Consider the following 13,403-nt stretch of genomic DNA (forward strand, 5'->3'; position numbering starts at 1 on the left):
ATCACTTTTATGTATCATTGGCACATTCTATGTTTGTTGCTTGAAAAAAAACAAGCGTTAACGAACTAAGTTCTTACGTACTTACTCACAAAGGGAAAAGAACATTGAAGGTGTTAGTGACCTACTAACCGGTGCTGCGTAGTATTTCTTGATTTCACAGGAAGCGTAGAGCCACCAAAAAAAGATGAAAAATTAAACATGTACATCTCCATTTACTTTTGAAGTAGCAGTGTATCTAAAGTTAACACAAACTCACGGACACATGAGAATAGCAGAAATTTAAAACTTGTTTAACAAAACAAAGCAACTGAAGCTTTATTTTTCTATATAGAAAGAGGTGTCTCTATGTGCATTCTTTTAAGCTAAGGAAAATGAAAAAGCCATGCAGCCCTTGAAGAAATAAATCCTAAGGTGGTAATATATATACACAGGAAGTTTCCCCTTTAGTAGATGATTCCTCTCAACAGATGCTTAACGTCATTTAGGAGAGACAAATTTATGACTACTTTATAGTAGAGTACTCTACTACATTTTTTTCAATACAATAGCAAAACCATTGCGTGAATCACCATATTGCTCACATCAGTTAAACAAGAGCAAGTAACAAAACCTAAGCAGCTGAACGTATATCTGGAAATCAGACTCCTTATGCAAAGTAAGCACAATGAAAGGATATAGAACAAATGAAAGGACTTTTCTTCAAAAAAGTTATCTTTCCACTTTCTGCAACTTCACTTCTCATATGGCTTTTGAATGGAGGCATTAAGTTAAAAGAATTTTCCCACCCATAGTCAAGTATCGACTGTCTTTAAATACAGCAACGCAAGAACAAACAAAAGTTAAAAATTTAGCATACCATATTACTTTACGTAATACAGCACTAAAATCCCTTTTGCTAAGGCTACAAAGGACAGATTTACAGTAATATGAGGTACTGGCATTTATGGTTGGAAGAGTAAAGGAGGAGAAGAATTATATAGCATTGTCATCAGACATGTCTTCTCTCTTTTTTCCTTTTTTCTTTTTGAGGGGTTTTTGGTTTTGGTTTCGTTTTTTACAAACGTTTTTTACATGTCTTGATGACCACATGCTTTAAGCTTATATTCATTTATTTATACATATATATTTTATTTGTAGGGGCAATTGAGAGAGAGTCACAAATAAGGAAAGGACACTAAGGTTTTAATAAGGGCAACAAAAAAAATGTTTTCACCAGAATAGATTCACATTACAGTACACCAATATTGACAGCATTCTCTTTTGTCTATTTTTGGTACATAAGATGGAATCTTTCTACATAACCTTATAAGGCTTCAGTAACTAAAAAGTAAAAAACCTATTAGTTTACAATTTATTTAAAAATTCTGAAAGACACAGCAAGTTCTAAACTTTAGTAGTGCTACCCATACACAACCATCTGGTTTAAGAACCCATTAAAAGAGCTTCCTTTCAAGGGAGCTTCCAACAGCAGAGTTGTGCAATATGGATGTCTCTTAACTACAAGGGGCAAAAAAAATATTACACATGGCACACATTCTCATTCATATTTTGCAATGTAAAAAGTTACAAACATACCTAATCAAATAAATAATAATAAAAAAAAACCTGAAATGTGTTTGTTATGTATCCTAAAACCATTACGCAGAATAATGGAAACTTTCACTCAGACTATTTACATGGTAATACCCAGGTGAGGGTACACACTGCTACAAAACTCATAAAACAAAGGGTAAACTTGAAATGTTTTCCATAGTAAAGGTCTAGCAGCATGACTATATCTAATGCTGTTTGTTTTCTTGACGGTTTTTGGAAGTTTGTTTTAATCTATGTCTTCATCCAGTTCATAATTGTCTTTATCATAAATATCTTTTACTAAAAGAACCCGTACGAGCATATTTTCCAAAGTGTTGCGGTCCAGTGACGTGGCCGTGTACCAGATGGGACTCTCCACAGAGACAGAGCACTCTGGCTGCAGATAGAACATGTCTGTCCTCTGATTCAGATTCTGTGGGCTACAAGGGGGAAAACATGGGGGGTTAGAAAAACAGCCTCACAGGACAAAACAGTACATTAGCACTTCTGATATCCTCTGTAAACAAAACTCAAACCCTACTTAGGCAAGTTACAAAAAGAAGATTAATGTGGAGAAATGCGGCCTTGTTCATAGGAGAAGCCGTGCTGGGTCTGGCCCAAGCCCGGCCAGTCCCGTGTCCTCAGAGCACCCAAAGGCAGATGTCTGGGACCCAGCAAGCATACGGGACACCACAGACTCTTCCAGCTTTCAAAAATGTGCAGCTCCAAGAATTGCTAAACCAGAAAGTACTTTCTATCTATGTAGGAACCCCCGGTCAATGGATTTGCAAAGAGGCCCAACACTGACACCAGTAATTGCTCACACCACAGCCTGATCACACAGAATCAATCAGGTTGGAAGAGACCTCTGGGATCATCGAGTCCAACCACTGCCCTGACACCACCCTGTCAACTAGACCATGGCACTAAGTGCCATGTCCAGTCTTTTCTTAAACACATCCAGAGATGGTGACTCCACCACCTCCCTGAGCAGCCCATTCCAATGTCTAATAACCCTTTCTGAAAAGAAATTCTTCCTAATGTCCAACCTGAACCTCCCCTGGCGAAGCTTGAGGCTGTGTCCTCTTGTCCTATTGCTAGTTGCCTGGGAGAACAGGCCGACTCCCACTTCACTGCAACCTCCCTTCAGGTAGTTGTAGACTGCAATAAGGTCACCTCGGAGCCTCCTCTTCTCCAGGCTAAACAACACCAGCTCCCTCAGCCCTTCCTCGTAAGTCAGACCCTCCAGACCCTTCACCAGCTTGGTCGCCCTCCTCTGGACTCGCTCCAACACCTCAACGTCTTTCTTGAAGCGCGGGGCCCAGAACTGGACACAGTATTCAAGGTGCGGCCTCACCAGTGCCGAGTACAGAGGGACGATCACTTCCCTAGACCAGCTGGCTACACTATTCCTAAGAGAGGCCAGGATGCCATTGGCCTTCTTGGCCACCTGGGCACACTGCTGGCTCATGTTTAGCTGGCTGTCGATCAGCACCCCCAGGTCTCTTTCCGCCGGGCCGCTTTCTAACCACTCTTCCCCCAGCCTGTAGCGCTGCATGGGGTTGTTGTGGCTGAAGTGTAAGACCTGGCACTTGTTCTTGTTGAACCTCATGCTGTTGGTCTCGGCCCATCTATCTCTGGGCAGCTATCTCTGAACATAGCGCCTGGTGTTCCCTTGGAAGTCAAGGATGGTAGTTCTGAGAGATGCACAGAAATAGAACAAGCTAAAATTCCTCCTATTTTACTTAAAGGGTTGGTCACTATAAGTCTTAAAATCCTTTAATTCCTGACCTGCTGCACTTCGGAGTTCATACACATGCTTGATGCAGCTCAGACATATCCTGTAAGCCACTAGAGAAGACCCCTCAAGGAAATTCTAGCATTTTGTCCACTTAGGCAAGTCTCAGAAAATAATTTTCAATTCTGCGTGTACAAATGCTCACTCATGCTCCCTCCTTCATAAATACTGCAGACTTCAGAGGTCAACTGTATTTCATGTTTGTTTGGTAAAATTTCTTATTTCTACCAGCTGGTCTTCCCAAACTAGCTGATAAAGTTTCAGGTGTTGCTCTTTGCCTGCTGGGGTGAATGTTGGCTTGTTCTGCTCTCACATAAATCAGATTAAGAGTCAGATAAGAAGCCAAAATATGATGGTTTAAAATATTCTAATAATGTAAATATTTTAACCCCCTTCCTCCTTTTTTATAAGCCAATATTTTTATAGGAACAAGCAATCACATAGTGCTCATAGCTGTGAATAAGAGGATCCTGAAATTTCAGCTGCAACTGTCCACTGATCACCAAGTATATTTCAAATAGCTGGCATTACCTTAAATTTTGCATTAGCTTTTAAAGTGTTAAATATAGTGTGAAGGCAAAAAAAACAACCCTGCAACAATCAGAATTAACTGAGTTTATGAAAAACAGGTGCTTGCAGCAACAGACCACAAGTTATTCTTTACATGTTTCTCTCTGTAACATCACATACTTGCTCTTCTGCCTACATTGTAGCTAAGCTCTTTCTTCACTTTTAAGAATAAGATGCTGTTTCCTAACGCATGTTGGGTCTCACACTTCATTTGATTTATTGTGTTGTATACACAATGTGATTTTATTTCTTTGGTATCACTTGCCTGTATTTCACTTAGAGTTGCACAATTAAAATCAGCCGCTTGAATGGCTGTTCCAATTAAAGCAAAGTATTTCCCATGAAATCCTGTTTTCAAACTCTTCCAAAATGCTTGGCTGCTAATTTTTTTTTTCTTAAGAGTTGCCTAAGCTTTTCTTTGTAATGTATTACTTTCTGTGCAGATTGGAAGGAAACAAGCTATTTCTAAATGCTGCGTTACTGTCAGCAGTATTTTTTTCTATACAAATATTTTAAACATGCTTTCAAACTAGGCATCTCAAAAGCATCTACATTTCAAATCCCTGATAACTTAACATTAAGCAAATCCATTGTCTCAATTCAATTCTTACTGAAAAGACAGGGACCTCACAAACTAAACCCTCAGCAGAAAAACCTACCAGATCCCTTGCTGGTAATCCTCTGCAGAGATAGTTGGTGTTTCCTGGTAAGAAAACTGAATCACACTGTCCTTCCCAGATGGAGTCCTTGACAATCAACATTGAAGTATTCTGCTGCTCCCACACACTTTCTGCACATCTTGTCCAGATACAGAACCGGAGATTTCAATGCTTTCATTTAGCTGTTTTTCAGAAGATCTCAATCCATTCCCTTTGCTTGAGCATATTTCATGTTGCATCGAAACATCTCCCTTTTGCACCTGGTCTACCCTAGACCACTTCTGTATTAGAATCATAGAATCATAGAACGGTTTGGGTTGGAAGGGACCTTAAAGATCATCTAGTTCCAACCCCCCTGCCACAGGCAGGGACACCTTTCCACTAGACCAGGTTGCTCAAAGCCCCATCCAACCTGGCCTTGAACACTGCCAGGGAGGGGGCATCCACAGCTTCTCTGGGCAACCTGTGCCAGTGTCTCACCACCCTCACAGTCAAGAATTTCTTCCTAATATCTAATCTAAATCTACCCTCTTTCAGTTTAAAACCATTGCCCCTTGTCCTGTCACTACTTGCCCTCGTAAAAAGCTTCTCTCCCGCTTTCCTGTAGGCCCCCTTCTACGCTAAGAGGTCTCCCCGGAGCCTTCTCTTCTCCAGGCTGAAGAGCCCCAACTCTCTCAGCCTGTCCTCGTAGAAGAGGTGCTCCAGCCCTCTGATCATCTTCGTGGCCCTCCTCTGGACTCACTCCAACAGCTCCATATCCTTCTTATGTTGGGGGCGCCAGAGTTGAACGCAGTACTCCAGGTGGGGTCTCACGAGAGTGGAGTAAAGGGGCAGAACCGCCCTGTATTACCCTGTATCATACTTACCTTTTAGACAGATAGCACTCAAACATCTTCACAGGGCATCTAGCTGGATTAGACGTGTTTTCAATTTGTTCAAATACTGGTTCATCATCTTCATGTTTCCTTTTTCCAGTAGTAATTTTATCTTTAAGAAGAAAATCAACAACATCTAAGTCATAGTTTGAAGTTATTTTACATTTTTCCGTAAACATCCCTGAGTGGGCAATGCAATGCAGTCACCACAACTATGCATATCTGCAAACTGGGAACTCAACCTACGGCCACAAGAAAGTCGCAGCATTTAGCATGGAGACCAGTGGGCTCAAAGCGATCATTTAATGCAGAGACCCTGTAGTCTCCACAGACCACACACTCCAATTAAACATCCAGGAGCCAAGAGCTGCTAAACTTTACGCAAAGGCGGATCTCTGGCTCCTGACAAGGTGCCCAGATGTCCCTCAGAGGAGCGCAATGTGGATGCTCCTGCAATACTCATTTTGGAACTGCCATAGTACCTTCACTATCAGCTCTACACAGGGAAGACACTTGGTATCGAAGACAAGCTTTGCTTTCCATTGTTAGAGGATTTTTTTTCCACTGTCTAAAAACAGTGCCAAAAGAAAGTCTTAAGTGTTGCTCCACTGTTTTCAGGCCAAAATATTTAGTGTTAAAGTAGAACAAAGTATTCAGAAGAGCAACCGGTGAATGTGATCCTAGCTGTTTAATCCTCCAAAGGTAATCTTCTTCAACTCGAGAGAATATTGATCCTTCAAAAAAAGAATATTAGAGAGAATACAACAGATTAGCCCATAAACTGTGCAGGTGCAAAAGAATCAAGTTTCTGTTTACTGTAAAATTTAACAAAATGCTTATGACAGAAGCCTCTAATAAGCCTATTTAATTATATGTCCACAACCCCAAAACCGCCTCCTAAAGACACACTCACTGTTCCAGGAAGAGACAGTCAATGGGAAACATCAGTATAGGCAATTTCACATACCACACTTTTCTATTTAATTACAACAGCATTGCTTACATGTGGTTCCCTCATGTTATTACATGAAAACAAATGTTCAAGGGGCTAATCTTAATCTCTCCATAAAAAGTATATTTTTGAGTTCATTTTATTCTGCGCAGGCAAGGCCTCCAAATAGCCATACCTTCTTCTTTCTTCTTGCTAATGGATACCTCACTTGGAAAGCATGCCTGGACCATATCAGGGTACAGGGAGGGCCCTATACAGAGGCTCTCCAGAGCTATACAGAGAAAAGCCAGTAGCAGGAAGAGAGAGGAAAGGGGTTGGTAAGCACAAACCCTCACTCAAGGGAGGACTGTGAGAAAGGTGGTAGAATAGTGGATTCTGCAGTTCAGCACCAACATCGATCTGCTGGGGAAAATTCCTGTTTTTTCCATGAACTGACGATCCTCCTGAGCTGAAGGCCCATAGCAGAGTCCTCCCAATCCAGCTGAGAAAGACTACGATACATAGCTGGTCAGCCCTACCCACCCACACATAGCCCCTGCGCGCGCCTGCCTGCTTCCCATCTGGGAAAAAAATGGGCAAAAAAAATTCAGCGCAACTTTCTCTCCTAGAAAAGGATAGTCAATTTAAGATTAACAGGTGGTGGCAAAAATCAGCTCTTGCAGCATGGATAACCAAGAAACAAGACAATAAGAACAGGTACATTCTTAATTGAACTCTTAGATGAGATCGTTAAAATTTTTAATCAATTACTATCACAATGCATAAAATGTATATATCTACATGCTTAAGAATATAGAACGATTAAGAGATGAAAAACATACATGACCAAAAAGAAAATTACCATCTGGAAGTATGCTTGGTTGCCAGCTTCTAAGGATTTTATTTAATTCCTGTTCAAATGTCTGGTAGATTGGATCAATAAATATGTTGTCTTTTCGATTACTTCCATATAAATACTACAGAAAAGAGAGAGACAGACAATACTTACAATTCCAGATTAGAACAAATCCTGTGCTACAGGGTTCTTTTTCAGTACAATGCTTGCACTTTTATGAAAAAACAGTATCTAAAAATAAAGCAATGACACTTTTCCAATACTTAGCAGTTAAAAGTTACCTCCAGTATAACTTATGTTGTAAATTTCTAACTGGATATGAATCATGGGTTAATTACAACTCTAACATTTTTCTCTAAAATTTCTTGTGTGCAACACTGTATCAGTGAATGGGGAGTCATTTAAAAAAAACCCCTCAACTAATTTATCTTTTCTTCCACCTAGGTCTTCAAAGAAAAAAAAACATTTAGCAAGAACGTGCCATTTTAAATGTGAACTCTAGACACTGACAAAAGCATCTTCAACACAGAAGTGGGAGCAAAAAAAAGCCCATATATTTGTAGTAATGATATGCAGCAGTGCAAGAAAAATGATGGGACGGTGCAAGGCGCCTGCCTATTCTGCAATCTAATTATCTTGACCCCCTGGACCTTACAGACAAACTCTTTTGAACCTTTACTGGCCTTTAGAATTAATGGCTACGGGCTATACTAGTATTTGACATTATCCTCTCTTGAGACATTTCTGAGAAACAGAGGATTGGCTTCTTAAATTTTCCACTTCGGTGTTATCTTTGCGTGAACAAGCCTGTTGTTAGTGAACACAATAAAGCTGACAGGCACAAAAAATGTACTGACTTCTGGAAATGGCATCTATTTCTGTACACATACTTGAAATAACATTAAACTCTGCACTCATTTATACTAGGCGGATCAGCATATCTTGACTTCTTTATCTTTGCACTTAGTTTTATACGGAAAAATGAATGAATACATTTCCTGGAAGTCTCCAACACATCATCTTCATTTAGATAACTATTTTACACGATATATTTAACTAATTCTTCAAAGCACAATATTCCCCAAAATGTGCTTGTTTCTACATATATCAGTTTTGATTTTATAAAGCAATTCTAAATCAGACAATACAACTTACTATAAGCTTCATGGGGTCTGACCCTCTGTTCCCTGGTACATTTTTCCTCCATGAATTTTCTTTTTCTCTGATTTGCATTAAACACTCACACTGAACGCTGGCAGTGAAACCAAAAATCAGACTGAAAACTGGTTTAAAACCAATTCCCAGATAAGCCTGTGAGAACATAACTAAAAATATTTGTTTCCTGGTTCAGAATAAGCATTTGGCTAAATGCTGACATCCCCAGTAGAAATCTGTGAAGCACCCTGGACCATTAGCACCGCAGGGTCTACAGAAGAATGATGCCATGTTGCAGTCTCCCCTGCTACACAATACCCAATGAACATCTGCAAACCTTCATTTCCACACCATAACACTGTGCGCTCTGCTGCTCTACAAACTCCAGAGGACGCAGGATTAGCATAAGCAGTTTCCATCTGAGATGAGCTCTACTGAAACCGCAGTGAACAGGAAGGAACCAGACATGCCTCTGAGTCCTACATTGGAGAACAGGCTGAATCACTGCCCACAGCACCTTCACACAAACATCTGTCAAGCTCCATCAGCCTGAATTTTGCCCAAGCAACGCCATTATTACATGTGCAAAAAAACCCCCAAACCCCCAATCTGTACTGGGACAAAGAAAGAAGGGCACAAGGCAGAATCACAGAATCACAGAATGTTAGGGATTGGAAGGGACCTCGAAAGATCATCTAGTCCAATCCCCCTGCCGGGGCAGGATTGCCTAGACCATATCACACAGGAACGCGTCCAGGCGGGTTTTGAATGTCTCCAGAGAAGGAGACTCCACAGCCTCTCTGGGCAGCCTGTTCCAGTGTTCAGTCACCCTCACCGTAAAGAAGTTTTTCCTCAAATTTAAGTGGAACCTCCTGTGTTCCAGCTTGCACCCATTGCCCCTTGTCCTGTCAAGGGATGTCACTGAGAAGAGCCTGGCTCCATCCTCTTGACACTTGCCCTTTACATATTTATAAACATTGATGAGGTCACCCCTCAGTCTCCTCTTCTCCAAGCTAAAGAGACCCAGCTCCCTCAGCCTCTCCTCATAAGGGAGATGTTCCACTCCCTTAATCATCTTCGTGGCTCTGCGCTGGACTCTCTCTAGCAGTTCCCTGTCCTTCTTGAACTGAGGGGCCCAGAACTGGACACAATACTCCAGGCAGCAGGGGAGCGAGGCAGGCAGGCTAACACCTTCTTCTATATGAACCCTCTCCACTAGATGCCTGCCTGACCATGCAACAACCTTTACTTTTAAGTGTAATTTTTTTTCAGGATCAGTACTTCAGATTTATCAAAACCATTATTGAACCATTTCTGGCTGGAAGCAAAACAATTTCAGCTGCAAATGAACTAAACTGAGAAAATGTACCATTTGACTCAGGGACCAGTTTGCTGGAACAGATTTTCCAAGTCCTTCCTTTAAGAAAAACAGTTATTTTACAAAGTCAAAAAAACAACTTAAGACTTGAAGACACCTGAGCACTTCCCCTGTGCTCAAACCATATTACACCCATGAGGAAAAGCTCCAACCTGAGCCTGTACTTAGCCACAGTGAGTGCAGTAATGCTGGTGGAGGGGGAAAGTGCTCTTTTTCTAGCCTATGGCTTCCACGTTCTCTTCCTTTGAAGAGAACCTTACTCTAAGTTAGCAAAATATTGATGATCTTTGGCACAACTTTATCCTTAAATGGCATAATTTAATCTCCTCTGAGCCTCCTCTGAGTTAAACCAGTAACTTTTATGCAGTAGCAGACAAATTATTCTCCTTCAGGAGTACCCACATCGGGGTTGTGAGACGGAAAGAAAGACTAAGAAAATAGTAGAAGGCAATAGAGTTTTGTTGCACATTGCGACAACTACGTGGCATTTAGTGCATCACTAACTTGTTTAAATCTGTTTCTTCAGAAGGGTAACACATGTCCATAAACACAGAATTTGCCCCTAGCACACAGATGTCGGCTGCAGCCCATGACAGCTCACATGCTTACATGTGTGTGTCCCTCACTTGCTGTCTCTGTCTTTGTGAAATGCAAACGCCTCAGAACAGGGCACAACTGGGCCAATGAAATGAGGCTGTTAACATCACCTGAATTAAATACTGGACATTAAGTATAAGCAATAATTACAGTACAATGACCACAAGTTGTTCCTCTAATGTTCCAGTGTTGTGTATGTGTATTACGGCTCATGATAATTGTGTTGTGCCACACAAACTTTGGTTTTGATGAGCTAAAAAAAAAAAAAATAAAGTTTTATACATATCTAGCTTTCACAGTAGAAAAAACAGACAATGTCAAAGGTACAGAGAAAGGTGGAAAAAGGAAAAAATATTAGTTGAGTTCCATTTTATAAACACATACCTCACTCTGTGTATTGTTTATCAGCTTAATGAATATTTTCAATTCAACAGAAAGATACAGAGAGACAGTATATCATGCAAGTGCAGAAGCAGAAAGCTAGCTGAGTTTGAAACATGCCTTGTTGCAATATCGACTAAAACGCCAAACAATGAATGCTCGCTTCTCAAATTTCAACCATTAGGTAAAGATATCAACTACCTCCTTAATTTTGCATACTCACAATACAGAAAAATTAGTGGAGGCACTATTTATTTTAAAAAGACTTTGATTTAAAAATTTGTTATTTGATTCAAGTCCTCTGCCTGAAGTATGAAACAGTTTAAGCAGGATTGCAAAGCCTGTGAACAGCTTGCTTTCCACATCATATGCATTTTTTATTGCCTTTTAGCTTGAATGAAATTTTCTGTGTTCTCAGCTCTGAACACTGCTTATTTTATCTATGATTTGCCTTATGTACTATAAATTAAGACATCCTCTGCTTAAAAGATAAGCTGTTGAATAGCTTTTCTGATTATCTAGTGATATGTTATTGCCTTCACATACAACACATCTAAACTGACTTCCTTTATCTTTGAAATACAATGTAATTACAATTTGGGGGCAGGGTGTGTGTATAAGACAGTCGCTATAGCAGAGTTTCCTGCACTCTACAAAATAGCCTGACTGCCCACAGTCTGCAATATTCAGTAAATTAGACTCCCCCAAAAAGACACTTCAAATAGCTTGTTTCCACTATATGCTAAATAACTGAATTCATAAAACATTTACAAATCATGCCTTGTTTCATTCTGTTTTTACATTAAGCCATCTTTAGCAAACAAAATGAAGCCCAGCATCTGAAAAAACGATGTCATTTTACACTGCAAATTCCTTGCTTTAACCCAGCAAGAAGCTTAAAATTATTACAATATACCAGTTTGCATTTGAGTTTTCAGGATGGGTTTGCAAACTCATTTTCTATATAGACAGCCTTCTACAACGTGATTTGGACAGCAGCCTCTCTGTGTTCCAGTTCATAGCCATTATATTAAGAATAGCCCCTAGCCAATAAATCCACATTATCTCCATTCTTCCACTGAAATGGGTTACAGTCAAATCAGCATCTCCGCTTCCCATCTCTACAGCCTCTACTAACCTCCTGTATCCCAAGACACAGATAATAGATGCTGTCAGGTGCATAGTTCTCTCCATTTGGCCTTCGAATTTCATTGACAAAATGTGTCAACCCATAGTTTAACTCTGCTGAAGTATGTGATAATAGATCTTCCTTTAATTTCACAGACTTTGCTGTAAAATAGAGAAAAGATGCTACATTATACAACAGAATTATTACATGGTGAGCGTGGGATGGGGTATTTTTGGACTGGAAAGCGGGAAACTGGCTTGATGTCCTCTCCACTAACCAATGAACGAGTTTAAATGTACAAAGTACTTCAAATGTTAGGTCTGTATTAAAATAAACCAGGCTACCAGCGTAAAGTGTAGTTAATCAAAGGCAGTATCACCCACTAATGAATGTACTGTCATGCACAGCTGAGGGTGACACAGAAGTGGCCCAAGATGCTGAAGTGAAGACAGTGCTGTAGAGGGAGACCTTCGGGGAAAACGGCCGTTTCCAAAGATCCAACAGCATAACGCAAGGGTGCTAAGACGTGTGTGGCAGCTGAAGAAGAGCAGGAATAGCAGTGATCCCCCTTTTCCCTCACAGTACAAACGTACACACAGTGGAGCATTGCAGAACGAGCAGCAAGGCTCCATAGCCAGGTAATGCCAGCTTCAGATGAAGAGCTCTTTCCAGGACAAAGAGTAGGATGCCCTTCCATTGCGATTTAGAAGTCCGGAAAAGGTGTGAACCCCAAGGCAAGTTAGAATATGAGGAAAACCAGGATGCAAACAAAAAATCAAAACGGTCACAGAAAGTCAGAAAAGCCAGGAAGGTGCTGTCCTGGCCTGCATGAGAAGAGTGAGACCCAGCATTCTGAACCATGTACGGAAAACTAGGGCGGGGGGGTTGGGGGGGGGGAAGAGTTGGCAACTTTGTAGTAAAATAATCCCAGTCATTGTGAGAACATTAGGGACATGTGAAAACTTCTATTGAAAATTCCAGCTGAAAATCAGATGAGTGCAGCAATTCTCCCTACCAAATAAGAATCTGGATGCCAGATTTTTGGAAATACTTACTTGATTTCAGTTCTTCTAATTCTGGAAGCTCTTCATCTAAATACAGAGACTTTACCCAGTGCTTCCAGGCATTTACACCATAGGCGTATTTGAATGGGAAGCTACACTCTGAGTTTTCAGAGCTGTCATCGTGAGACTGGTATTCTGACACTGCTCTCCTCTTCACCCCCTGCCATTGAAACACAGTGGTCAGCACCAACAACACAGAAGCTGAGCAGAATGAACGAGGCCAAATCACAAACTGAAGGTTCGGCATAAAGACAGACATGCTTCATTCAGTAGGTAGGTTCTGTGTTGAACACACTTCTAAGGACTTAAGCTGACAGACGTTTCTAAGTTGCCTTTCAAACTGGTTCCTAACACAGAATAATTTTTGATAATGGAATTCCTGTATTGGTTATATCATATTAAGCAACAAACACACGATGCACCAAATAATTCAGTGTA

At 40.6% G+C, this 13,403-nt stretch overlaps 1 protein-coding gene across 10 annotated transcripts in view; it reads right to left on the minus strand.

Moving 5' to 3' along the window:
• Nucleotides 1-342: 342 nt before the first annotated feature.
• The window catches only part of ZMYM2 (zinc finger MYM-type containing 2), a 92,545-nt gene continuing 79,484 nt past the window's right edge, over nucleotides 343-13,403 (minus strand). For 9 of the 10 annotated variants that reach the window (XM_068395613.1, XM_068395611.1, XM_068395612.1 and 6 more), the window contains 6 exons: nucleotides 12,957-13,125; nucleotides 11,911-12,062; nucleotides 7,268-7,382; nucleotides 5,957-6,208; nucleotides 5,466-5,586; nucleotides 343-2,012 (listed from right to left, as the gene is read on the minus strand). In XM_068395613.1, the coding sequence (XP_068251714.1) occupies nucleotides 1,820-2,012; nucleotides 5,466-5,586; nucleotides 5,957-6,208; nucleotides 7,268-7,382; nucleotides 11,911-12,062; nucleotides 12,957-13,125 (1,002 nt within the window). In that variant the 3' untranslated portion in view covers nucleotides 343-1,819. Of the gene's footprint in view, nucleotides 2,013-5,465; nucleotides 5,587-5,956; nucleotides 6,209-7,247; nucleotides 7,383-11,910; nucleotides 12,063-12,956; nucleotides 13,126-13,403 lie in introns of those variants that run through there. The other variant, XM_068395618.1, reaches the window with a different exon arrangement.

Source organism: Nyctibius grandis, chromosome 2 (assembly GCF_013368605.1).
Source record: "Nyctibius grandis isolate bNycGra1 chromosome 2, bNycGra1.pri, whole genome shotgun sequence".
In the NCBI taxonomy this organism is placed as follows: domain Eukaryota; kingdom Metazoa; phylum Chordata; class Aves; order Nyctibiiformes; family Nyctibiidae; genus Nyctibius; species Nyctibius grandis.